The 25,261-nt window shown below is 42.4% G+C and overlaps 1 protein-coding gene across 4 annotated transcripts in view; it reads left to right on the forward strand.

Moving 5' to 3' along the window:
- The window catches only part of TSNARE1 (t-SNARE domain containing 1), a 458,997-nt gene that overhangs the window by 196,510 nt on the left and 237,226 nt on the right, over nucleotides 1-25,261 (forward strand). For all 4 annotated transcript variants that reach the window (XM_050313442.1, XM_050313469.1, XM_050313451.1 and 1 more), the window contains 3 exons: nucleotides 5,167-5,257; nucleotides 8,755-8,829; nucleotides 10,886-10,942. In XM_050313442.1, coding sequence (XP_050169399.1) covers nucleotides 5,167-5,257; nucleotides 8,755-8,829; nucleotides 10,886-10,942 — 223 coding nt within the window. The remainder of the gene's footprint in view (nucleotides 1-5,166; nucleotides 5,258-8,754; nucleotides 8,830-10,885; nucleotides 10,943-25,261) is intronic.

A 25,261-nucleotide genomic window follows, 5' to 3' on the forward strand; every position in this document is an offset into this window, starting at 1 on the left:
AACGCAAAGCTGGGTTTCTGGTAGCAAGCTAATGAGTAACCAGCTGCCTGTAGCTGGTCAAATCCTGCAGGGGAGCAAGAATTCTCCTTATCTCAGTCATAACCGTTTCTTTATTTATTATTATTTAATTTTAAGCAGCAATGATAAAAGCAGGTGCCTGACGGGTATTGAAAAAGCCATGAGAAGTTTTGCTAAGGTTTGCATTTCTGGGATGAAATTTGTGAGAGGTGCTGTCTGACCAAGAAAATCTTCTGTTTTAATGCAGAACCACCGAAGAACACAACTGCAAACTTATAACCACGTTCTCTCCAGAGATGGTATTTCACCCCTGTCAGGTGCATTTGAAATACCTCCCCTTCTTTTCCCACACAACCACAGACCATCCCCTGAGCTCCTGTAAGAAAAATAGCACCACCTCTCCTAATACTTTCAAGTGACAGGCAAATTGGAAATCCATGATGCTTTTATTTTAGAATATTGTGGGGCTTGAAACCTGAAAGTAGCAGCCTGTTTTTCTCCTGACTTTTACTCTGCTGGATGATTTACACCTATGCAAAGGGGTTTGCTGACAGATCAGAATTAGAGCTCTTACTTTGCCCTGTTGTAAACTATTCCTCAACATGCAAAATTAGGTCTTAAAGCAGAAAGCGGGGGGGGGGGGGGGGAAGGCTGTGAGAGTCATTTTGGAGGCTGAACAAGTAGATTTAACCTTTCTTCTTTTGGTGACTGTAACAACATAGTAAATGTACTTTGGGGCTTGATGAAACTTAGTGAAACAATTTAGGCCTGGATCATCCATTTCTGGAAACACCCTTAGCTCTGAGGTGAGACCTCACAGCTGTCTGCAGCTTCCTCATGAGGGGAAGAGGAGGGGCAGGCACTGATCTCTTCTCTCTGGTGACCAGTGACAGGACTCAAAGGAATGGCATGAAGATGTTTCAGGGTGTTTTAGGTTGGATATTAGGAAGAGATTCTTCACCCAGAGGGTGGTTGGGCACTGGAACAGGCTCCTCAGGGTAGAGATCACAACCCCAAGCCTGACAGAGCTCAAGAAGCTTTTGGACAATGCTCCTGAGCACATGGTGTGATTCTTGGGGTTGTCCTGTGCAGGGCCAGGAGTTGGACTTGGATGATCCTTGTGGGTCCTTTCCAACTCAGGATATTCTGTGATTCTCTGATTCTGCTCTAGGATCATCCTGGCTGTGTAGCAGAGATCCAGAAATGGTGGGTTACTGCTGAAGTGTGGACTTCTCTGCATCATCTGTGGAGATACCTCCCTCCACAGACCACAAATCACCTCCACTGGCTTTGCTCTAGATTTAAGCACCTTGATTAGGTGGAGAAAGGGGAATAGGATCCTTAGGGATCTAAGTACCCATTGCTGTCCCTATGGCCAATGCATGGAGTTTTATTTACATGTATTTGTAGTTTGCTGGAGTCTATCAGTTTCCATAGATATCAGTTCCCACAAACATCAGTTCTCACAGATATCATTTCCCACAGACACCAGACCTTCACAAAATCCATCACTGTAGGACAGGAAAGAGATGTCTTGTGGTGTGAACGATTTCCTTATCCGTGTGTGATGCACTCTTACGTATTTCTGCCTGCAACAACAGTGGAATAAATGTAAATGCAGCTACTCAACCTCCATCTGCTTAAACCACAGATCTTGCAGCTCAGTACTCTGCTCCACATAGCACAATTTTTACCTTTTTTTGGATAACAAAACTGCAGTGAACATCACAGCAGCTGTGAAGGACACGAGCTGAATCATGCTGAGCCACCTGGCTTAACTCCAGTCAAACCTACTTGACCACTTGGCTCTTAAATGCAAAAAAAACTACTCCAGTGCTATGCCCTGTGCCAGAGGGGCTGCTGAATCTAATGGTGTTTAAAGCAGTAAATTAAAGGAATCTTTGATCTGTACCCAAAAAAAATATTATTGCTCTTCTTTCGGGATCAGATGAAAGTAAAATAAGCTGTATCTTGTATTATGAGTGGAAATGCCATTTCCTGCTGGAACTAGAAAGCAAAGCTCTTTGGGATTATTGTAAGGATCAGCAGGCACAGTGAGGCAGAGAGAAGTCTTTCACTTGTCGGTCTTTGCTGTTGCATTTGGGGTCTGATTTTTTTTTTTTTTTGCTGACTTGGCCATTCATCAAGCGCCTCAAAGAAGCTCAAACAGCAGCTCAGCTCCCTCCCTCTATCCCTGAGGGGAAGGGAAGCAGGGACAGATCTGCCCCTTTGCAGTGCTCCCCTTCAAACTGGATAAATAAATTAGAGATGTGGTCGTTCAGAGAACAAACTGGGAGCAGCTGGGGATTATGGATGCGGTGATTATGGATGCAGTGATTACGGATTCAGTGGACTGTGCTCCTCTGGTACAGAAAACAGCCACCACGGGCACCTCTTGGGCAGCATCCTGGCTTCTCCTGTATTATTTAGTGCTTTGTCTTTGCAATCTCTGTGCATGCAGAAATGCTCAGCGAGAGATGTGTCTCCTCCTGAGTGACACCCTTTCAGTTTTTTCCTCTTGGAGTGCTTGTTTTCAGACAGGTGAATCTTTGGCAACGTTTATATTTTAGGTACTTGGTGACTCCACAGGCTGAGTATTAACTTCCTGTTGTGTGGAGAACTCTTTTGAGAAGCAGATTTGATTCATCAAAGACAACCCTTTAATTAACTTCCACACTTCCATGGGGAGAGGAATATAAAGACAGATAATAATACTAATAATACTGCTAATAATAACAATAAAACATATCTTGTTACCATTACAAATGAAAATAAAATGCTGCAGGGAGTGGAGTTTCAAGGTTTGTTTTGTTTTGTTTTGTTTTGTTTTTTTAATGAAGATTTTAATAGCCCTTAATGTAAATTGAATATAATCATTGTCTCATTTCTGAGCTTATCTCTGAGGCTGAAGATTAAGAAGTTAATTGTGCTGACAACATAGTGGGAAGTGCCAAAATCGAGCACCAGCTTGTTGGTTAAAATGCCTTTGAATTGAGAGGTGGAAGGCAGAACCTTTATTTTTTTGTACCAGTTATTTTGCAGCTGAGTAAAGTTTGTGCACGGTGTGGACTTATTACATAAAAGATCTAACATAAAATTGCAAATTAATAAGAGTTTATTTAACTTCAGAGATTGGGAAGGATTGGATGCACGAGCCTAACAAGCCATTTCACTTTGGGGATGGGGAATTACTGGTGCATAAATCCCTGAGTTCTTCTTGGGAAGATAATTTAAGGAGGTCAAATCAAAATGACTGGATGTCAGCCCCGAATCTTGCCTTCCATTTAGAGGAATTAGGTATGGAAATCTCACTTTTGAATCATCTGCTGATTATAGAATTCATGCACTTGGTGGCAAGATTTACTTGATGAAAAGGTTGGGGATCAGGCTGTGCACTCCTTGATGTAAGCAATGTGACAGGATTCAATTCCCAGCTCCCTCTCTTGCAGTGACAGTGTGGAATACCTGTCTATGCTAGATATGACCTCTTCCATCTCAAATTAGCAGTGATGTAGTTGCTCAGCTGCTGCAGTGAGTCCTGGGATCATAAATAAATGAAATGCATTTTGATGAATGAGCACAGAAATGGTATCTTGATTTGACTACACAGAGGTAATAACTAGTCATTGGATCCAGTTTTGTCTTGATATGGGATTATTTCTCTCTCCTGTATGGTGTCAAAGAAGTCCAGTTTTATTCACTGTGAGGGTGGTGGTGCCTTGGACCAGATTGCCCAGAGAAGCTGTGGATGCTCCATGCCTGGAAGTGTTCAAGGCTGGATGGGGCTCAGAGTAACCTGGTCTAGTGGAAGGTGTCTCTGCCCATGGTGGGCGATCAGAACAAGATGATCTTTAAGGTCCTTTCCAACCCAGGCCATCTTATGATCCTGATATCCCAGACAGCTTTCCCAACTGAGGTGTTTGCAGAAAAGCACTGAAGTGGTAAAACAAAATATGCCAAACTTCTGTACTGAGACCTTAAGAGAGGTCTCAATTTAATTTTAGTCAGGGTTGTGTTTGGTAAAGACTTTAGGGACTGGCCTTGCTCCTCAAAGGGGATGCTGAAAGAGTTGACATAAGTCTTGAAAGAGCTGGTGTCCATCAGTACTGACAGAGAAGCAGGAAGGAGCTGAAGAGTCAGGACAGGCCCTGGGTCTTGAGGACAGAGGGGCCATAAATAGTCATCTTGACATTTTTTAAGTCAGAAATTTCATTCACTCCAAATCCCACCAAACCTGAAATAAAACCCAAACCAAACTACTGACAAATGAGTATTTTCAATACAACTGTGGCTCCTCTATTTCCTCTAAAGGAGAAAAACCCACCATTTTCTCCATTTTTTTTTTTCAAGTATTTCCTGAGTTTATGAAAGAAACCTCATGAAAAACCACCCCTTTGTAACTAAAAAGATGTGAAGTGTTTCTGAGGAAGCTCAAAGGCTGAAAATGCCCTGTTGATGTTAACAAAGCTTGAGCAAATAAGTACCTTTGGGGAGCATTTTTGTCTCTTGCCCCTATTTTTTTGGTCCCAAAGAGCAAGGCACCAGCAACAAGCGCTTACAAGAAAAAAATGGTGCCAGAATTTGGGGTGTAAAGGAGAGGGAAAACCATGAAAGGGTTTGGCTCCCTGCCTACCTGTTACAGTGCTGAAAAGCAGTAAGGTAAAGTGCTTTCCTGGAATACTCTGCCATTATCATATAGATGATCACTGCAAGGAAATTTGTTCTGCTCAAACTCAAAGTTCTCCTCCGAGTACAACATTGTCCTGGGCCAGCCATCAGGTAACTCCCCTGTCCCGCCTCTTTTTGCTATAAACCCCTTCTTTTGGCAGTTTTAGTTGCGATACCAACCATCTGTGGTGGCCTCCTTACCTGTCCACCCCCTATTTTCACTTTAGCACCCCCACTGACTCTGCAGGTCCACAGCCACTGTCTCTGTGCTGACCACAGGAAGAATATTTTGGGCAGCTCCTTCCCAGTATTTCCTTCTGTCTTCCATTGTCAAGACCCAGGACTCTTGTAGCCCTCCTGTGCCTCCATGTGCTGTGTGTTGTGTTGTCTCAATTGCTCTGCAGGTTGATAAATGTCTCTAAGTGTCTCATTATGCAATTAATTTCAATTGCAATTCCCATCATCTCTTCCCTTCTGCAGGCATGCGACCCAGCAGGAGACTAATAAAACCATCACCACCAGCACCAAAGCCATCAAGCAGCTGTCTGAGATTGTCAGAGGCTCATCCAGGGTATGTGCCAATCTAGGTGATGTTGGGGGAGGGTGGTAGGTCTTATGGAAGGAGGAATAATTAAAAAAAAAAAAAAAAAAAACCAAAACACACACACACAAAAAAAAGAAGTGGCAGTGGGTACTTTAAGGCTGTTAAGCTCTGTTAAGCTCAATGGCTTGTTATAACTTCCTTTCCTGTTACATGGTAAATGTAGTTTTCACTTATAAATGACCCAGAGGAAAACAGCTGCAGAAACCAGTTCTGGATCATGTGGAATTAGAAACTGAGAACACAGCAACAAAGCCTTGGCCAGTTCACATTTGTCTCAGAGTCTCACTCAGTTTGGGTGAAAGTACCACAGAAATCATGTGGCTCCACATAAATTTGGCACTGGCTAAAGACTCAGCTGTGCACTGAGGACTGGTGAGTTTGGAATTGTGTTGAGGTGTCTGGAAAGGCCCAAGCCACGGAATACATCTGGATGTGATATTCACTCAGGGCTGTGTGCTGGTAAAAAGGCAGCTTTGGGGATAGACAAAAACAGAGTGTGGCCAGATCAGAGCAGGACTTAAGAGTTGCAGTTTGCCCCACAAAACCCCTCTGTTATATGGACAGACTGGGATGTCATCAGGAGGTTCAACTCCTACGAACAGTGTTGTCACAGGGTGGGAATGATTCCCATCTTCTGGTCTCCAGTGCAAAGATTAGACAAAGAGGAGGTTTCTGACCTTCCTACACAACCCTTTACACTCCAGATATTCCTGCTGAATTTGACCTGTGGTTTGATCCGTGGGGAAGAACAGAAACCTACTGTGGGACCAAACTCCAACTGGTGTGAGAGCAGAGGAGTTTGACCCACATAAAAGATGATTCAGCAGCTGAAATGACTATAAGGACAATTCTGCTTGATTCTGCCTGGCAGTTTTCTGTTACCTCCTTGCTTCCAGCATCCATATGGTCTCTAAGTCAGGAATATTCCTGAACTGATGTTTTATCCTCACTCCCTGCCATTTTTCCAAAGTCCTGTGTTACTTCAGCTCTGGACTCACTGCCCTTCCACCAGGCAATAATGCTGCCCTAAACACACCACTCATCTCTATCCAAGTGGGTTTTGCAGTCTGGATTTATGGCACTTACCAACAGGCAGGTGAGATAAGGATTTAAAGGTTGAATCACCCCAAAGGCTACCTTTGTAACATGTGGAGGACCCTGTGCAGTCCAGCCCACCTGAATAAAAAATGAAGGGGTGATGGTCCTCTCCAGAGGATGAAGAGGGAAACCTGGGATCACTTTTTGATGTTTACATATGTTGACATCAAACTTGTGCAGGCATCAACCTTAACACCAGGATGGTTTTTAACATGTTACTTTGGTTAGTGATGGACTACAAGGACTATTTTTTTTTCCTTTTCTTGTATAATTCCATCTGAGCTTGATGAAACAGAAGATGCTGTCTCAGAAATATGGGCATCTGGGCTTTTTTTGGTGCTCTTTTTGTGCTGATCTCCTGGCTCCGTTTTGTGACATAAATTGAGTCAAAAGGGGAATCAGGCAAGGTCACATTAAACCCAATTAAAGTGCCACACAAGAATGTCATTATTTGCCCTTGAAGCCCATGCAATGTCCACTGGGGACTCTCAGGAGAATAGTTTTTACTGTCATGGGGAGAAAAATTACTAAATTAAAGGGAAAATATTTAAGAGCTGAAGGAAATAGATACACAAACAATTTTAGTAATATAAGAAATAAACTTGCTGTTCTCTATTGCGTTGCATAATAATTTTTTTGCTCCCTGGTCAATTAATTTAACAGATTTTATTTTTTTATTTAGCTCTTCTTTTCTAACACTGTGCAGTTTAAGTAATTAAACCTACAAATTTTGATATAAAGCCTGCAGACCTCGTCCCTTATATAGAATAAATAGTTCTGGTGGATATTGGCTGCTGGTCAGTAAGTCCCTCTTGGGAATCTGGGTAGGACTGCAAACTTTCCTCCCATAAAATTACTCACAGCAGGAAAAGCCTTCTATTAATTTAGAGCTTTATTAGTCCTTACCAATCCATCTTTCTGTGGATTGCTTTGCATGCACACACAGACAAAAAAAAAAGTATTTTTTCCCCTTTCTTCCTTATTTTCTACCAGTTGTGCATTACCAACAACATGCACTGTGGGAGTTTCTCTGCCTTCCCATGAAGCTCCAAGTGCTGCTGGAGCTACTGGAGTCAGGATGCCCAACTGAGCAAATTGACAGTATTTTGGGAGCAAAGATGCTGCTGTAAGTGGATCAGTGGGATACAAGGCAGGAGATTGATGTAAAATAGCACATGGCTATTTTAGGGCTTCATTCCAAAATAATCTCCAAGGATGTAAATAGACAGGCCTATCAGGAATTCCATTTTTTTTGGTAGGATGGATGCTGGAGCATGAGATCAGCTCTCCAGGGTGGCAGTTTTATCTTATTTTGCATGTGTAACAAACATAAGGTTTATGGATCCTTATCTGTAGAATGGCAATAATGATACTTGCCCTTCTCTAAATATGGTTTTAAATCTTTAGATGAAGAACTGTAAGACTGGGATATTCTTCTGTGTGTGGAAATGCTGCCATTAAGAATCAGAGATGTTTATCCCATCCTTTATAAAATGTGCTTTTGTATTCTGAGGCAGTTTTCTGGAAGAGCTGAAATGGCTGTAAACTGAACAATTCTGAATTCTGAAATGGCTGTAAACTGAACATTTCTGCTCAGTAGCTTTAGCGTAGGTTGGGCTTTGTTTGCTACTTGTATTTTAAGGTGACTTCCCACTTCCTTGCAGTTCATTCCCTTCTGTAAGACCTGGATACGTGAGCTCCTGCACATGTAAAATCTGAAATCCAAGGGGTAAAATAGTTCCAGGAGAATTTCCATTGCCTGACACCGTTTGGGTTTGGCCATCCCATGTGAGAGCAGAGATTTTAACTCACGTTGGGTAGTGACATCAGGCTGACTGGGGTCTTCCTTCCAAGAACACTTCTGTTTAAAACACAGATTGGAATCTTGCTGGAGCAAGCTCCAAACAGAAAGGTGGTGACATCTGGTCTCTTTGGAAAACGTGAGGACAAGTTGGTTTCTGACAATCAGGTGCTAGGCCAGGCAGAAGGAACATTGTGGCTGATGGACCTCTCAATTCCAGTAAGTCTCCCATTGCCATCAAAATGAGGTGATGGTCATCCAAATAAAGGATTTTTATAGCAAGATCTCTTGGGTTATTTTCTCCAGTGCTAAATTCTGAATATCAAAGTGGCATTATTTTTAAGTGCTTTGGGCTGAAAGACCAAAGAATCACATGCTCACTTCCTTAAAATAAAGTCTTGTTACATCCTGGCATCCCCAGTGAAATTTTTTAGGATTCTATCTGAGCCCACCTTGTTTATTTGATGTATCCCCTCAGGACAATTTTTCCAGGGTTTCAGAGACACTTTACCACTTGATTTATCTCCACAGACCTGCTAACCAGCCTTCTCTTCTCCCAAAACAGCAAGAGAGGCTCCAGCTGGACAGGCTGAAGAACCAGCTGTCGGATGCCATCCAGAGATACGGAGCTGTGCAGAAGGTGAGGGTCCTTCTTGCTTCCACTCTTCCATCTGTGAGTCAGGGAATGGCTTAGGTGTGACTGAGCATGACTCCTGGGAGCCTGGAGCATCTCCACAGGGCTGGTTACATGTGGTTTCCACTCTCTTTTCTTACTTTGCCAGTCAAGAAATTACAGAAAAGACTTTTAAGATTATCAAGTCCAACCATCAAGTCAGCCTCACCTAAACCATGACCTTAAGGGCCGTATCCTCACATTTATTGAATACCTCCAGGGATGGTGTCTCAACCACTTCCCTGGGCAGCCTGTTCCAAAGCTTTAAAACGTTTTCACTTACAAAATGTGTCCTGATATCCAATCTAAACCTCCCCTGGCACAACTGGAGAGCATTTCCTCTCATTTTGTTACGTGGGGAAAGAGACCAATTCCCACCTCACCACAAGCTCCTTTCAGGGAGTTGTAGAGAGCAAAAAGGTCCCCCCTGAGGGTCCTTGTCTCCAGGCTCCCTCAGCTGCTCCTCACCAGACTTGTGCTCCAGCCCCTTCCCCAGCTCCATTGCCCTTCTCTGGACAAGCCCCTCAATGTCCTTCTTGTCATGAGGGGCCCAAAACTGAACCCAGGACTGAAGGTGCCTCAGCAGTGCCCAGCACAGGGGGATGTACCATTGCTTTGGAGTATTGACACACATGGGACTGCAGAACAATTCAGCAGCAGCTGAAAAGAAGGAAAAGTGTGTTTTTGCCATCTGTGTGTCTGGTAGGACCCTCAGTGCTTCATCTGGATTAGCCTTGATGTTATTTTGGTGTGAAGCGATTGCACAAAGCCCTTTCCACCTTTTCTGCTCCCAGAAACCGTGCAGGCAGCTTTGATAATTTAAATATCACCCCCACCTTCTGGCTCTGCTGTGCTATATAGCTTTGCCAGGAAGTGTCTGAGCACGTCTTGCGGTTTGGATCTGTCACCAAGATCAAGCTGTTTAATAAAACAAACAAAGCCTGAACTCCAGCTCCTTCATTTGCTTCTTGCTCGCCCTCTTTACCCTGGGGAGGCTCCACTGATGAGCAGATTTGCTTTGCTTTTAAACACTGTAGTAAATGACTTAAATTTAGCATCCTCAAACTGCTCCTCTCCCTGGCATCAGCAAGTTTGCAGATGTATCTGGATTAATCAAAAGAACACGACCTGGACAAACTCTGGCTGCTTTCTTATTTCAACTTTAGTGAGTTTGACCTGTGGCTGCAGCACATGGGAAGGATATGTTGCATTTGTACAGGTGTAATGAAATTTGGCTTGCAACATGCATTTAATAATGTGTCAATATGCACTTAATAATGGATCCCTATTAAACAACCTCTGTGCTGATGGATTTCCCAACACTTGCTGCCTATGACTTAAAAATAAACAAATAAACAAGTAGATTTACATAAAATTGCACTTGTATTGTGTAATAACATTGCATTATCTCTAGTGTTGTCTCACATTTTAAGTTATTTCTGTGCCCTCTTCAAGAAACTAAGTGTGGGGTCTTTAAATGAAATTATTTTTTCTGTTAGATGAGAAGTTGGAATGATTTGGGCAAAGAGCTCCACCCCCGTGTACACACACACACACAATTTTAATGCCCTTTTTTCCCTAATGCTCATGAGTACAGTCCATCAGAACTGCACATCCAGGTTTGATTTCTTTTATTTTAAAAACTGTCATCGATTCAGAGGTGCCAAAATTAACCAGTGCAGTTTGTGAATGCCCTGTTGCGTCAGGAAACCAATCTGAGTGGGAAATTGCTACTTATCCACGTCCTGGCTGTCATTCCTTAAATGGCTGATTCAGTTTTGATAACCTTGTCATTCTGGAAGCTTTGAAGACTTTTAATGCCTGTAAGACCGAGCTTTTCAGTGCTGTTATACTCCCTTTCTTTTTCCAAATTGTAGGAGCTTTCTCTATGTCCTTTTCTTTAAAAAGCAGAAGAAATAGCTTTATATGTCTCCTTCCCTAAATATTTGGACTGTTTTCTCAACCATTTTCCCTCTTTTTTTTTTTTTTTTTTAAATTTTATTTTTCCTTTTCATTTTAACAGAAAATAGCAGAGAAATCCAAAGCTTTGCTTCCCACTGGGCAGAGAAGCACCAAGCAGGTAAGTTCATGTGTCTTTGTGTTTGACAGTAAGTACAGTGCTAAAAAAAGTGGCTATTTTCTACCACCACTAATGATGCTGAAGAGCTTGGTGCTCCTTCACTGCCTACACTGAAGCCAGTGAGGTGTTTTTCCAACAGGGATGCGTGACGTCTTTGGAGGTGGAGGATACAGGACTCAGGGAAAAAAAGACTTATATAAGACCTGTTTAATTATTCTCTGCTTTTCTGTTCTCTTTGGGCTGTTTTTTTCCATTCTTGATGGGAGTTTTTTCTGCTCTGAAATTTATCAAAAAGCAGTCCTGTATCCTCTTTCACTTGGAAATCACACTCCAAGGACAATTTCATAGCAGGGATTGAGAGGAATGTTTATCAGACCTGTCCCCAGTTTTGAGAGAGATCATGTATTCTGCTTTGTTGTCTACTTTACAGTGTGGTTAACTATTATATACACATGCAAATAGAGCCTTTTATTCTCTTCTTACCCATATTAGGAACTTTTTCAATGAATAAATACTGTATGGAATCAGAATATATACACATATGTTCTGATTTTTATAACCATCCATGCTGTGATTACTCCATATATGGTGCATATGTTTATTTTCATATGTACTTGCAAGTGTATGTATATATATAAAATATAATTAAATGCATGTGTGCCCGTGGACATATGCAAATTTTAATAATATAAAGATATAAATATAGATGTATAAACATAAATATATGAAGATATGTATGTGTAGTATATATGTAAATACATGCATGTGTGTATTCCCTTTCACAAACAATAATGCAAAATACTGTATATACGAAAGGGGTGGGGGGGAGTGTAGGAAATCACCACAGATTTCCAAGAGAGATTTTATGTCAGGAGACCAGTTGGCTGCAGTAAGAATCCAACAGGCATTAGGTTGGTGTCTCAAATCCTGCATGTTAAAAATTTGTGGGTATTTGTAACTGATGTCATGCCACTAAAAAGCAGAACTCTCTGCCTAATTTCAGTGATCATTTCTGATATTCTTGATACCCTTTTAAAGCACAGTCAGCAGATTTTTCTGCTTTCCTGATGAATTTTCATTTTTTACCTTGCTGTGCCACCTGGTTTTCTATAACCTCCTTAATCTATATAAGAAAGAGTTGTACTTTGTAACATTGAGGCATCTCTGTAAAGAAGGGTGGAATGATGCCACCAAAGATCTCAACATTAGGGCAAGTCGATGGACTAAAACTTTAATATTAATTAGATTTCAGGCAATTACCACTCTGCCTTGGACCAGAACTTTAATATTAACTAGTTTTCAAGCAATTACAATTCTGCCTTGGAGCTTGTTTAGTTGGTTTTAGGAGTCAGTGAAATGAAACTAAGGCCCCAAAGGACTGATGAATTCCCTTCTCCTGGTTGGGTGTTCCCAGCACCACCCTTGGAGTGAGTGATTGTGCACAGATGTCACTATTCAGTGTGAGTTTATAAAAATTATACAGCTTGGTTTTGCCCACCAGCTGCTGATCTGTGATGAACATGGCCACAAACATCATGTTCTTCAACTGTGGTCCAATCCAACTTACAGCAAAGATTTACTGGGTTTGATGGTTGAGTTTAGAGATAAATTAGCTGTGATTTGGTTTCATGCTTTATTGCATCACTTCTTGGGCTTTTAACCCTTTTTGTTAGACTGTTGTTGGTGGAGTGAATTGCAGAGGAGACAACGGCTCTGATCTTGCCTGGACTACCATGTGGTTTCATGGCCATGGCTTTCCCATAGGATTTGGGACACTGCTGGCCATTAACAAGTGTAAATAGGATGGAAAATGCTAATTAGTGCACCTTGAGCAAACCTGGATGAAATCAACATTTTTTGGTGTATTTGGTGGTTGATAACTCCAAAAACAACCTTCTCTGGAAGTGAATGGAGTTTTAATAGAGGGAGAAAATAGGATGTCAGACAAAAATACTCAAATCTTGAGGCAAGTAATGATGTGGTTGGAAGAAAAGGGAGGCTGGAGGAAGAACAGGACAGACAAACCCCTTTGCATTAAAACAGGTAAGAATACAACCACTAGGGGACTGTAGCAGTGACAATCTGGTGCGGGACAAGCACAGAAAGGGGAGAAATTAAAAGTACAAAACCTGCTGAAGGCAACACAGCAATTGGTTTTCGCTTATTATTTTCCCAGCGGCAGCTTGGGTCAGGACATGCAAAATTATAGTTCCCAGAGGGCCTGGAGCCTGACCACTGTGTGCATGTATTAGAGCAGTAATGCAAAGCTCTACAGATCTTCAGGACACCTGATTTATGGGTCTTGTGAAACCACAGAGTGACTCGGTGCAGACCCAGCCTTGATTCAAACGCTGTTCGCCTGCAGGGCTTTGTTCTGTTTTATTTATGCTTTAATTTATTACAGCAAGTTGTAAGAGGCCTGAAGAATGCTTGTTTTTCTAGATGCACGTCCCTGTAGTTCCCCTCTTCCACTGGTGAGTGGGAAAGATAAGATGTTTGGTAACACAATTCCTCATAATTTCTGTTTAGGGAGTAATTGATTCCCTAGACCCACATAACAGGTAAAAATTGCCAAGTGAGGCTTTGGGAGAATTAGTTTCCTGCCAGTTGTGGTTTGCTGTAAGTACTCTTTAATTGAGTTTATTTGTTTATAAAAGCAAAATAAAAGCATTGATCCAAAATTCCTTGAAGCCCGAAGTTATATAAATTCTTAATCAAATATGTGCTTGTAGGAATGTGTTTGTTTGTAGACAAATCGATGTGGTTCTGGGGGTGCGTATATTGAAAGACACAACTTTTTCTGCACTAAATGATCATTGTTGAACGTGGCTTTTGGCAACTATTAAAAAATTAAAAACGTCCTTTCCCTTGAACCTGTGAAAGTAATTTTAAATATTCACCCAGTGGCCAAAATGAGACCTCAGGAGGCTCATTAAGAGAGTGCCCAGGGGAATCCTGGAAAGGAGCTTTCAATTTAGGGATGCTGCTGGTGCAGCAAAGAGAGACAGTGTTTGGTGATATGGCCACCTTTGCTTCCTGACTGTGTGTGGAGCAGATGGGCTGCAAATCCCACTTCTCCTCCTGGACACACCATGGTGAAATCCAATGGTTCCTCCTTCCAGGCAGAGCCCAGTGTAGGAGAGGGAATATTTCAGGTGTCCCCTGGAGCCTGGGATGGTGTGGTCAGGGCTAGGAGAGGCTGGACAGCTGAGCAGACATGGGTGAAATCCATTTCTTGGGTGAAATCCATCCCACAGTGCAACAATATAATATGATAATGTTCTAATAGCATAGGGTAGATTATCCATAATATTAAAATAATAAATGATAGCCTGAGGAAAACCCACAATGGTCAATAATCTCTCTGAGCACAGGAGATGAAAAGAATCCTTCTTTTTAATTCTTATTTTAATTCTCTATAATTATTGTGCATCCAACATCATCTGGTTCCGATAGAAAGAACCTGTTACGTCCCCATGGTTGAATAAATTCAAGTTCCAGGAATTAAACCCGGGAGCAGACAAGGCTGGGAAGCTGAAGGCTCCCAAGGATTCATCTCTGGGAGTTCCTGGCAGGGATAGCCGGGTTTTCTTCATCCTTAAGGCATCTGTGAGATGTCTTTGGGACACCTCCATCCTTCCTGGATCCGCACTGACCACACTGAGCCACCTGTCTTAGTCCTCTGAGCAACCTGGTCCAGTGGGAGGTGTCCCTGCCCATGGCAAGGGGTTGGAACTAAATGATCTCTCAGGTCCCTTCCAACCCAAACCATTCTGTGATTCCATGAAATCTTCTCAGCTAAGGAGAAGCAAAGTGGTCTTTCTCACCATGTAGACTTTGTGGGTGGTTCCCCCCCCCAAGGGAGTGGGAGAAGCACAGGTTCTGTTTGAGCTGGGCAATGAGTTTTAAAGTAAAATCCACTTAAAAAATCTGAACAGACTTTTTTTTTTTTTTTTTTTCCTGGAGGAAGCTTTTCCCAGCAATATTTAGAAATTAAAATTACAGTGATTGTCATAGTGTAATGGCATCCCTCTTCATTTCCTGCTGCTCATGGGGAGAGGGAAAGATAATTACTGCTGTGGAACGTGGCAGTTGCCAAAAGGATGCCTTTGTTTCTTATTCCATAAGCCTACTTGACCCATCTCTCAGAGGTCACTAAATTATGTTTCTTAGGAGCACAAAGATGGGTAATAAACCTCTATTTGCATATACAAGCTTTTTTTCCTCCTGACTGCATCAATTTATTCTTGCTCTAAGTGGACTTCCTTCTCACAGGAAGCATCATTTCTCTCTTCCTTCCTGTGTTTATGAAGTTGTTCTTTTTTGTGTGATTAGAGTAAAATTCTCATTCTGGGGGCAGCAAGAACCAATCCTCGTGCCTTTATGGGAGAATAATTTTTTGGCAATAATATCTGCAGAAACTGCACGTATGTATGTGTGTGTGGAATGGCTTTAGTTATTTGGGCTTCTATTTTTACCAGGTCCTTAAGATGGTAGAAGCTGTATAAGCACAGCTACTACATTGTGCCACCCTGAGGATCTCACAGGCTCAGCAAACACCACCAGGGCTGTTTTGAATAATTAACTATGAGTTTGTGATGCAGCGGGTTCTCCTCAGGCTGGAATTCCAAAGATGTTTGAAACTGGCTTCAAAATTTTCAGGCGGTTTTGTTCTGTATTTTCCTGAAATGCAAAGTTTAATGTCTCACAATCAAAATACAGCTTTTGCCCCGACAAATGGAGCATTTTATTTTACACATTTATCTTATTGACTCCAACCTCTTATCTTAGAGCTCATTCCAGTTCTAAATGCTCCAGACTGGCTGTTCTATCTCAGGAAATCAAGCCCTTGGCTTTGGTGATAATTTATCTTGCATGTGTGGTAGTAATTGCTGTGTCTTTTCAAGGTCGTTTGGGATGCAGCTCCTCCTGTAAAAAGTGTTATTTCAATAATGTCAACTTTGTTTTAAATGACTGTGCATCCATTAAAAGCCATATTGTAATCAGCCCACTCCCCTGTTCCCAGGGCTGTCAATACTGAGCATTTAAATCACACAGTTATTTTTTTCTTGACTTTACTGAAGTGTGGGCTTTTGTTTGGTTTTTGATTTTTTATTATTTTTTTTTTTAAGGCAGTCATTTAAAGCAATTTTCTTAAGAAAATTTAAATATTTTCTTGTCTTTTTCTGTCTGTTTGGCGGTAGAGAAATGGATTCCTAATAAAGGGATTTCTTAAGTGGATGGAAATAGACTCACACCTAATTTTTTTGATTTCTTCCTTGTATTCTCAAGGGAGGTGGAATCTATTCTGAATGTCCCAAAGTACTGTTCTTGCACTGCTTTCAGCGTGTCTGAGAAGGGAAGGTCTTTTCTCCTCAGCATGCCCACGATCTTGAAAAAAAAATTCCAGTGGGCTTTATAGGCACAGAACTTCACTGACTAACCATTAAACTCCTTTTTTTTTGTCAGGGATTCAGCATTTTGCAACTGTAGAAGATAAAATAAAGAATCCTCCATCCTTGAGGGGGATAAAACCTGCACTGCAGCCCTTGGGAAAACACCAGAATTCCTGGTGCTGCTGGTGCACAGGTTTGATGGGATATCAGGAGTGCTCAGGGCTTCAGTGTTGCATGTTAGAAACACCCCAGATCCTACCATATCTTTAAAGGAGATAATTAGCAAAGTCTAAAGGTGTGAGCTTCCAAAAACGTTCCAATCTCCTCATTCTACAAAAGAAGAAAAAGAAGAAAAGACTGAATCCATATAAAGGTTTTGGGGGAATTCCTAAATTGCTCAAACAACTTGAGCATTGTGGATTTTCCTCAGCAATGCCCTGTTGTGGGATCAGGCAGCTTTTCTTGCCCATGTCTGCTGATGAAACCAGAAACTGCAGCTGCCTCTGCCAGCACTGAAGCAAAGGACTCACTATTCATTCCCTGGGTTTTTGGTTAGTTAAGCTTTGGTTTTTTTTTTTCAGTTTGGTTGTTTCCCCTGTGAGTTTTTCTTTCCTTTTTTTTTTTTTCTTTTTCTTTTTTAATTGATTTTTTCCTTTAGTTTGAGTGAGAAAGGACAGAGGTTTTTGCGTGGGCCGAGGATGAAGGCGAGGGAAGGGTTTCTTTTGTCTGGAGCCTCCTCCACAGCAGCTCTGAAGCCTCTCTGCTCCACCCCAGTTCTGAGTCACTACCGGAGCCCTCTCGCACAAACCAAAGGGTTGTTTTGTCTGGAACCAGCCAGTCTGACCACCCAGCCCCGCCACCACTTGCTTTTGTACTCCCAAATCCTGGGAGAGGCTTCCTCTCGCTCACCCTGAAGCGGGGAATGTGTGTGTGGGAATTGGTGACACCGGGGTTGTGTGGAGGCGTTTGAGGCCACGGGATCAAACACTGCCCTGACCATGCCTTGCTAACAGGAGTGAGCAATTCCACAGGGAGAACATCCTTATTGTGCCCAGAGGCTCGAACAGACAACTCAGCTGGTGCCCACACTGTTATTCCTCCAGAGCTGGAGGCAGCAAATGCTTTTCCCCACTGCTTGCGGGTGTCCGCCTGGGTAGTTGCTGTGCTCCTGTCTCGTGGAATCACAGGATGGTTTGCTTTGGAAGGGACCTCAAAAATCACCCAGTTCCAACCCCCTGCCGTGGGCAGGGACACCTTCCACTAGACCAGGTTGCTCAGAGCCCCCTCCAGCCTGGCTTTGAACACTTCCAGGATGGGGCAGCCACAGCTTCTCTGTTCCAGGGTCTCACCATCCTCATAGGGAGAATTTCTTCCAAATGTCTCACCTAAATCTACCCTCCTTCATCTTAAAGCCATTCCCCCTTGTCCTATCACTCCATGCCCTTGAGAAGAATCCCTCTCCAACCTTCCTGTAGGCCCCCTTCAGGTACTGCCAGCTGCTAAACTTAAAGGATATTGAAAATACAAGTCTTCATGCCAAATCAGAGTCATTATTGGAGGGGGTCTTTGCATTTGTAAGGGTGGGAAAAGGATTCTTCACCTGTTGCACGAGACCCAGGCGTGGTCTCAGTGAGTTCAGAATCCCCTTCTCTCCTGAGTACTGCATTTTACACAGTGACTGTGGGCAGTTCATGCTTCCAGTCAGCACTGCTGGCACAGAATTTGTATGTCTATAAATATATGTGTATCTCTGTAGATATCTACATCTCCATCAATATAAATAAATAAAAATAAAAATTAAATATAAATACAGTTGTGGCCAGTTGGATGGACACTCACCTTGCTGGGAGAGCTTTGTCCTTGCATGCAGCTTTTCTGGGCACTGAGGGTCACCTCTGGCAGCACTGTCAGAGCTGTGCTGACAGCAGTGTAAGAGGAGAGCAAACACAGGCCAAGATCCCAGAGCTGATGAAAGGTAGGCTGGGTCTGCAGGACATGTGTGGCTGTGATGGCAGTACTATAATTATAAAAAAAATGAATAAAAAGCTTGAATTTTGTTCACTCTCTGGGTTTGTCTCCCCTGCATATTCCTTTTTTTTTTTTTTTTCCCAGAAACATAGTGATGTAGTGAGTGTTTCTGCCCACTTCAAGTGGAAGTGGCTTGTGCTGATTGTGAGGGGGATGTTCATAGGACCCCTTCCACTTCTCCTCCTTCAACTCCACCTTCCAGGAGCTGCGTTGCAAGAGTCCAAGTTGACTTTTGCCCTGGCAAAGATCATGCAGCAACTGGAGTAACAAATGTGACGCCTTCCTGAGTGTGTCACCTTGCTCCAAAGTAAATGCAGTGTTATTTAATACATTTAACACCACCCCCCCAAACCCGTGGATATGGATTATTGAAAGGAAGGAAATTCTATTCTTCTAAACCCACTTTGATGGCTGCATTTATCACATGATTAAATGGGGACAGCAGTGGTATTTTCCCGTGGAAAAAAAAAAAAGTGTTTGGAAAGATGTTAACTCTTGCTTCACCAGGGGGAAGACAAAAGTAATATCTAGTGACCTTACTAAGGCCCATCTTATTTGTTTTAAGGGTTTTAATAACCAATGTTATATTCTCTGTAAAATTTAAAGACATTTAACCCCTATCACTCTTGTGTGTCCCCTACTCTGTGTATCACCTGTGAAATCATAGAATCATGGAATGGTTTGAGTTGTAAGGGAGCTTAAAGATCATCTCATTCCACCCCCCTGCCATGGGGTGGAACTATCCCAGGTTGCTCCAAGACCTGTCCAACCTGGACTTGGACACTTCCAGGGATGGGGCAGCCACAGCTTCTCTGGGCAACCTGTTCCAGTGCCTCACCACCTTCACAGTATTTTGTTTCCCTAATATTTTATCTAAACTTGCTCTCTTTCAGTCTGAAGCCTTTCCTCCTTGTTCTGTCAGTCCATGCTCTTTACAAAGTTGTCTCTCTCAATCTTTCTTGTGGGCTCCCCTCAGGTACTGAAAGGCTGCAGTCAGTTCACCCCAAAGCTCTCTCTTTTCCAGGCTGAACAATCCCAATTCTCTCAGCCTTTCCTCACAGGAGAGGTGCTTCACCCCTATAACCAACCTGGTGGCCTCCTCTGGACTTGCTCCAATGCCATGTGATGCTCCAGGGATTGCACCAGGTACCAGCCCCCAAAATTGACCTGGCACAGTAAGGCAGACTTGCTGTCTCAGAATCTTTCAGCTGGTCACAATTATTCCTGATTTAATGAAAACACAAGGAAGCAGAGCATCACACTTCTAATTTTGATTGTTTATTCTGTTACTTAGTTCTGGAGCCCAGCTGAAAACTGTAATTCAAGCTGGTGTTATTTTTGCCAAATTAGACTCCCACTGATGTTTCAGTTTGTTATAGAGTTTCACCTTCACTTTTAATGGTCACCCAGGATTCTGAAATACCTTTGGAGTCAAATCATAAAGTTGGACATATATCAGAGGGGTAATTTATATATATTTTCTTTATGAAGTACAACAGGATCTGTAAGATAAGGCATGTGCTGCAGATAACGTTTCAGGTAGTTATTTTTGAGCTGATAGCAAGAGTCTGGGTGATAAATAAAATAAATGTGTTCACCTAAACACAGGCAGAGGTTTTCCATTGTAACTCTCACAAACTTGTCATTTTGAGAAGGCGCCTGTGTAGCAAGTAATTCCCTTAATTTTAAGAGACTTTTTCGTCTGGTTGTCCCAAATCTGAAATGAGATGTTGGTTCACAGCTTATGCCATGGGCAAACCCGGATGAAAATTCCCAGGATATCCTTCCATAGATGAGAATGGAATGGAGTTGGACTTGCTGATCCTTATGGGTCCTCTCTGAGTTATTCTGTGATTTCTATGAATGAAAACACTGAGCCATGAGTGTTGCTCATCACTGTTACTGTCAGGAGCAAATCGAAGTTGTGTGGCTGGTACCTGCCTGGCATCCCCCTTGTCCCTGTTCATCCCTGTAAACTGCTGATGAATCCTGGAGGAAGGGATGCAGGCAAGCCTTCACAGATATTCTCCTCTTGTGGGTGTTCACACGGGCAATTTGTCATTTCAGCAGCAAGATGACAGGATGCATCTCACTGTTTCCCCTCCAGCAAAGCACAGCAAAGCTTTGCACTGTTCCCTTCATTAATCCTCTTTAATTAGAGCTGTGTTACCATGTCATACCCTGGGATCAGCATTAGGCAGTTGGTCACTCCAGTGAGCCTTGAATCAAGTGGGTTTGGGGCAAGAGGACTTTGTCCCTGCTCCCTAAATCAGTTAAGGCCTCAGTCTCATCTTTTGGTGCTCCACTTCAGCACTTTTCTTCTCCAGATGCTGGAAGGGGGCTGGGAATGGTGGAGCAAGGAAGTTTTTACCTCATAGGAAATGAAAGTTGATCTTCTGCCCCTGTTTGTGCAGCTTCCCAAAGCCAAACTCACACCACACAAAGAAGGTTCCCAAGGTCCTCCTTGGCACAGAAATCCTGTCATGGAAAAACCTATAATGGATAAATGGAGAAACTGAATGAAAATGGGACAAAAATGTTGAAAAAGATTCAGTATTTTATTTTCTGCTTTCACTCAGCCCATGAAGCTCCTGAATGGTGATAAAACTATTAAGATGATTCCCAGAACTTTAACTCAGTATTACACTTGAAAAAACTTAGTCTCTTGAACTGGAATGGCTTTTTGCTTCAAGAATTATTTTCCCATTTCCTTTCCTCTTCCTTTTCCCCTTTACTTTCCCCTTCCCCTTTCTGTATGGGGCTACATTTGCATGAAGAGCTCAGCAGTGACATGCTGAGAATCACAGATGATTGCTCTAAAAAAAACCCACCCAGTAAACAAAATTTAAAAAAAAATAAAAAAAAAATCAAAGCATCTGCTTGCAATCAGAACTGATTTCTGGTGAGTGAGGAAGGTGTTTTCTCCCTTTCTGTGCCCAGCAGTTTGTAATTGGTGAGATGATTTAAGGAAAGAGAATGGCAATGTGGCTTTTATGTGCTGCAGGACATAGTGACCTCTTCTGGAAGCTGAGCCCTGGGAAGTTTGATGGCCCTATGGTGGGAGCTACTTTGTTGACCCCTGTATTTAAACATGATTAAAAGCACCGCTGAAGAGCCAGGGACAGAAAAAAAACCCAAAACAACTCAGCACCTTTTACAGCGGTGGCTGGGGATGGGGTGAGGGAAGCTGTTGATGCTGCACATTTTGGGAGTGCCATCTGCTGGCATAGGATACAGGAACCTTGTTTTATAGTGCTCAGATGAAAACAGTGTCAGAGAGGCCTTGATGAATCACGGAGATGAGGAGAAACTCTGGGAAGAGCCAGGGTGAAATGGGATGTTTTATTCTAGGGAAGACTGAGTCCCTTACTCCATTGTGGAAACCTGCCCCATGTCCCCTCTCTGTACAGGGTAGAACATAGGTATTAAATAGAGCTTAAAGAAATATAATATTAATGAATGTGTTTATATATATATATAACTTCTTAGGTTCCTAAGGAGGAGAAATTTGAGCTTTAGGTCACATCTCCTGGGAAGCATCAGGAGATGCTTTACCACTTTTCAGTCCCACTCTGCTTCTCATCTTTAGTGGAGTCCACAGAGCTGTGCAGATTCTCTCTGTCTACCAACCTGACATGATTTTGGGACTCCAAAATGATGTAGGTCTTATCCATCAGTGCATCTTGCTTAAGTCTGACATGGTGGTGACATGGTGGCATATCCCTGGTGCAGCCTGGGGTGCTGCTAATCTGCTATTTAGGACTTTAAGAGGTTCAAAATTATTTAAATTAGCAGGAAACCTCAGCCCATCTGTGTGAGAACAGGTACTGGTGATATCAAATGGTGTTCACCTGTTGGGCACCTGCCTGCACGGTCAGAGCTGCCAGTCTCAGACTGAGAAAAAAATGGGGCACAAGGCAGAAAAGTAAAGGAGTGAAAGGACTTTTTATTTTCAGATAACCGTATTTTTTGTTTAAGAAACTTTGGTGTCTGTTTGTTTGGTTGGTTTTTTTCCTTTTGTTTTTATATGTTTTGTCCCTCACACCTCTCATTTTACAAAGATACGTCCTTTGCACATGGGATGTCATTTGTGTTCTTGTCCTACACCAAGCCTGCTTATTTTGAGGTGGGTTTTATTTTGAGCTTGATAATATCCAGCATTATATAACCTTTTTCTCCTCCTAGTGTTGCTTGTTGCTTCCCAGCCTACAGGCATTGACCCCTTGTAGACACTTAAGTTCACTCAAAATCCCTTTAACCACCCTTTTGCCTTCTTGACTCTCCCCTTCTGCCCTCTTGAATCTCACAGCTCACCGGTGGTGCTTTTCCCCCTTCTAAGGTGTGAACGGCCAGAAAACATTGCAGAATATAAATTGGCCACCATAAACAAAAGGACAGGTTCTAAAAAGTGCATTTTGGAGCTTTGAGGGCTGTTTTTGGAACTGCTTTATTAGGCTTCTTTGTTTATGAACTGATGATTGTATGGAAGACTTGACATGAAATAGGCAATTAGTTGGGAAACCTCCCAATGCTGAATTTTAGATGTCCCTGCAGATTACCAGCATTTTGCAAACTAAGATATTTCAACTCTGTAAGGGAAAGAACCCATCCCCATTTATACTGGAGTGACCCTGGTTGCCACTAAAGCTTCCCTGTCTCTCCCCTCAGCTGGACAGGGGAGAGAAAATATAATGAAAGGCTTGTGGGTCAAGACAAGGACAGGGAGAGATCACCCAGCAATTACTGTCACAGGCAAAACAGACTAGACTTGGGGAAATTACTTTAATTTATTACTAATCAAATCAGAGTAGGATAATAAGAAATAAAACCAAATCTTAGAACATCTTTCTCCCACCCTTTCCTTCTTCCTTAGCTCAGCTGTCAGACATGGGGGAAACTTCTGGCAGCTCCTCTCAGCAGCCACCCCTGTAGCCCCTGGCTACCAAAACTGTGCCATACAAACCTGATACCCCATTTTACAGCAGAGGCAGAGGCAGGATGGAGGCTGTAGGTTGTGCAGCAAGTTCTACACAGCTCAGCAGATTTGCCTTTGTCACCATTGTAAAGAGAGAGTGTTTGTTCCCAGAGTAACCCATGCCATGGGTTATCTGCTTTGTTCTGTCTTGGGGATTATTTTTTTGTTTGGTTGGTTTTTTTTGTTCTGTTTTTCTTGATTTTCAAAAGGAAATGGAGATTGGTGGGTCTGGGTGTGTTTATAAAGAGGAATAGGTTGAGTAGCTGTCAAGTGCAAGGACTTTTTACATGAAAAGAGTCGGCAGCTTTGATGTGTTTCATGGGTTTGTTTATCCAGTGTTTAGTGTGGAGTATTAGATATGGGATTCAGAGTAGAACTGACAAATAAAATACTTTTGGGTAGCCCCTCAGTGAGTCTGAAATCTCCTGTCTATGAGAGTAGAGGAACCAGGCCATGGTGTCTTCATGGAGTTGAGATTTGAAGAACATCCTGTTCCTTTCATCACGGTTGTGCTGTCACTGGCCTTTCTTCCAGAGCAGGAAAGATGGAAGGGAGGACGGAAATATTTCAGTGAGATTCCTGGCATATGACTTCCTCTTCGAGAAAGTCATGTAGTCATTGCAGACTGACAGGAACTCATTTTGCAAAAGGAGTGATGTGCTGGATTTCTCTCTTCATTTCCCTGAGTTTCTACCGAAAAGCCAAGGAATGAGCGAGGTATTTCATATTTATCCACATCACTGCATTTAGCACCTCAGAGCTTTCCTTTTGATATCCTCTGTTAATTCCCGGCATCACAGCAGGAAACAAATCAATCTCCTCGTTCCCTGCCGCAAATATTTGGGGATAAGGTTGCAGATAAGCTCTAAATTAGCTTTCCTAGTTTCAGAATGCAAAGTTATGGATGAACTTCCCTTGCATACCATGGCAACTGGTTCCTCTTGGCAGGTTGCTCCACTGCGTATGGTAAAGATGACTTTGGCTTCGTTTCAGGACAAGTGATGTGAGAAGACATTTTGCTTGTCTGCAAAATCCTTTCCATCAAGAAAATTCCTTGCACTATGATTCACTCCTGCCATATGTGGAGGAATTAAATTCTGGGTGAGATGCATGAAGGAAACCCCACAGGAGGAGGAATGATTTGACAGCTGATCCGTAGAGCTCTTTCAGCCACCTCTAAAGAAAATGCTGTGATGTCAGGATCAGTTTCCTTACACATCTGGGCTTGACTCATCTGCTACAGTAAAAGGAGAAAGAAACCCAAAGAAATAATTAAAGTTCATTATTGCATGTATATGAAATAGCATTATTAAAGTATCTACCTCACATTTATTTATAACCCTTCTTCCTGACAGAGCCTGACATGTTTCGCAAACACCACTGAGTGATTATATATTCTTTGCCCAAAATCTGAGGATGTTGCTCTGCATTCTATTCATCACTTGTTCAGTCAAAATTTATGTTCCTGCACAATCTGTACGTCTTCTGAGATCTCTTTGTGTAGGTACATTACTCATGAGACCTACCAGGCATATTTTAGATAAGTCAGGGTGTAAGGGCTCAAATTTCTTTCTGAGAAAGTCAACTTCTTCTGAGGAGTGTGGGACTGGGCATGGTCACTGCATGACAGGGTGAGGCTGGAGGAAAGAAGACTCCCATCCTCACTGCAGTGCTGTAGACATGTTTTGGTTGTCAGGGTGGAGTTACTGGTGATGACATTTATCCAGGACAACTGAGCTCGTTTAACTTCTCTCAGAAAAATTCCTGGGACTTTGGGATGCCTGCAATGCTCAAACCTTTTGAAAACACAGCCAAGTGTAGGTTGGTTTTTGTTTTTTGGGGGTTTTTTTGTGTGTTTTTTTGTTTGGTTGGTTGGTTTTGGGGGGTTTGTTGTTGTTTGTTTGTTTTTTGTGTTGGTTT

Source organism: Myiozetetes cayanensis, unplaced genomic scaffold (genome assembly GCF_022539395.1).
Source record: "Myiozetetes cayanensis isolate MyiCay16 unplaced genomic scaffold, myiCay2020 scf1, whole genome shotgun sequence".
NCBI lineage: Eukaryota > Metazoa > Chordata > Aves > Passeriformes > Tyrannidae > Myiozetetes > Myiozetetes cayanensis.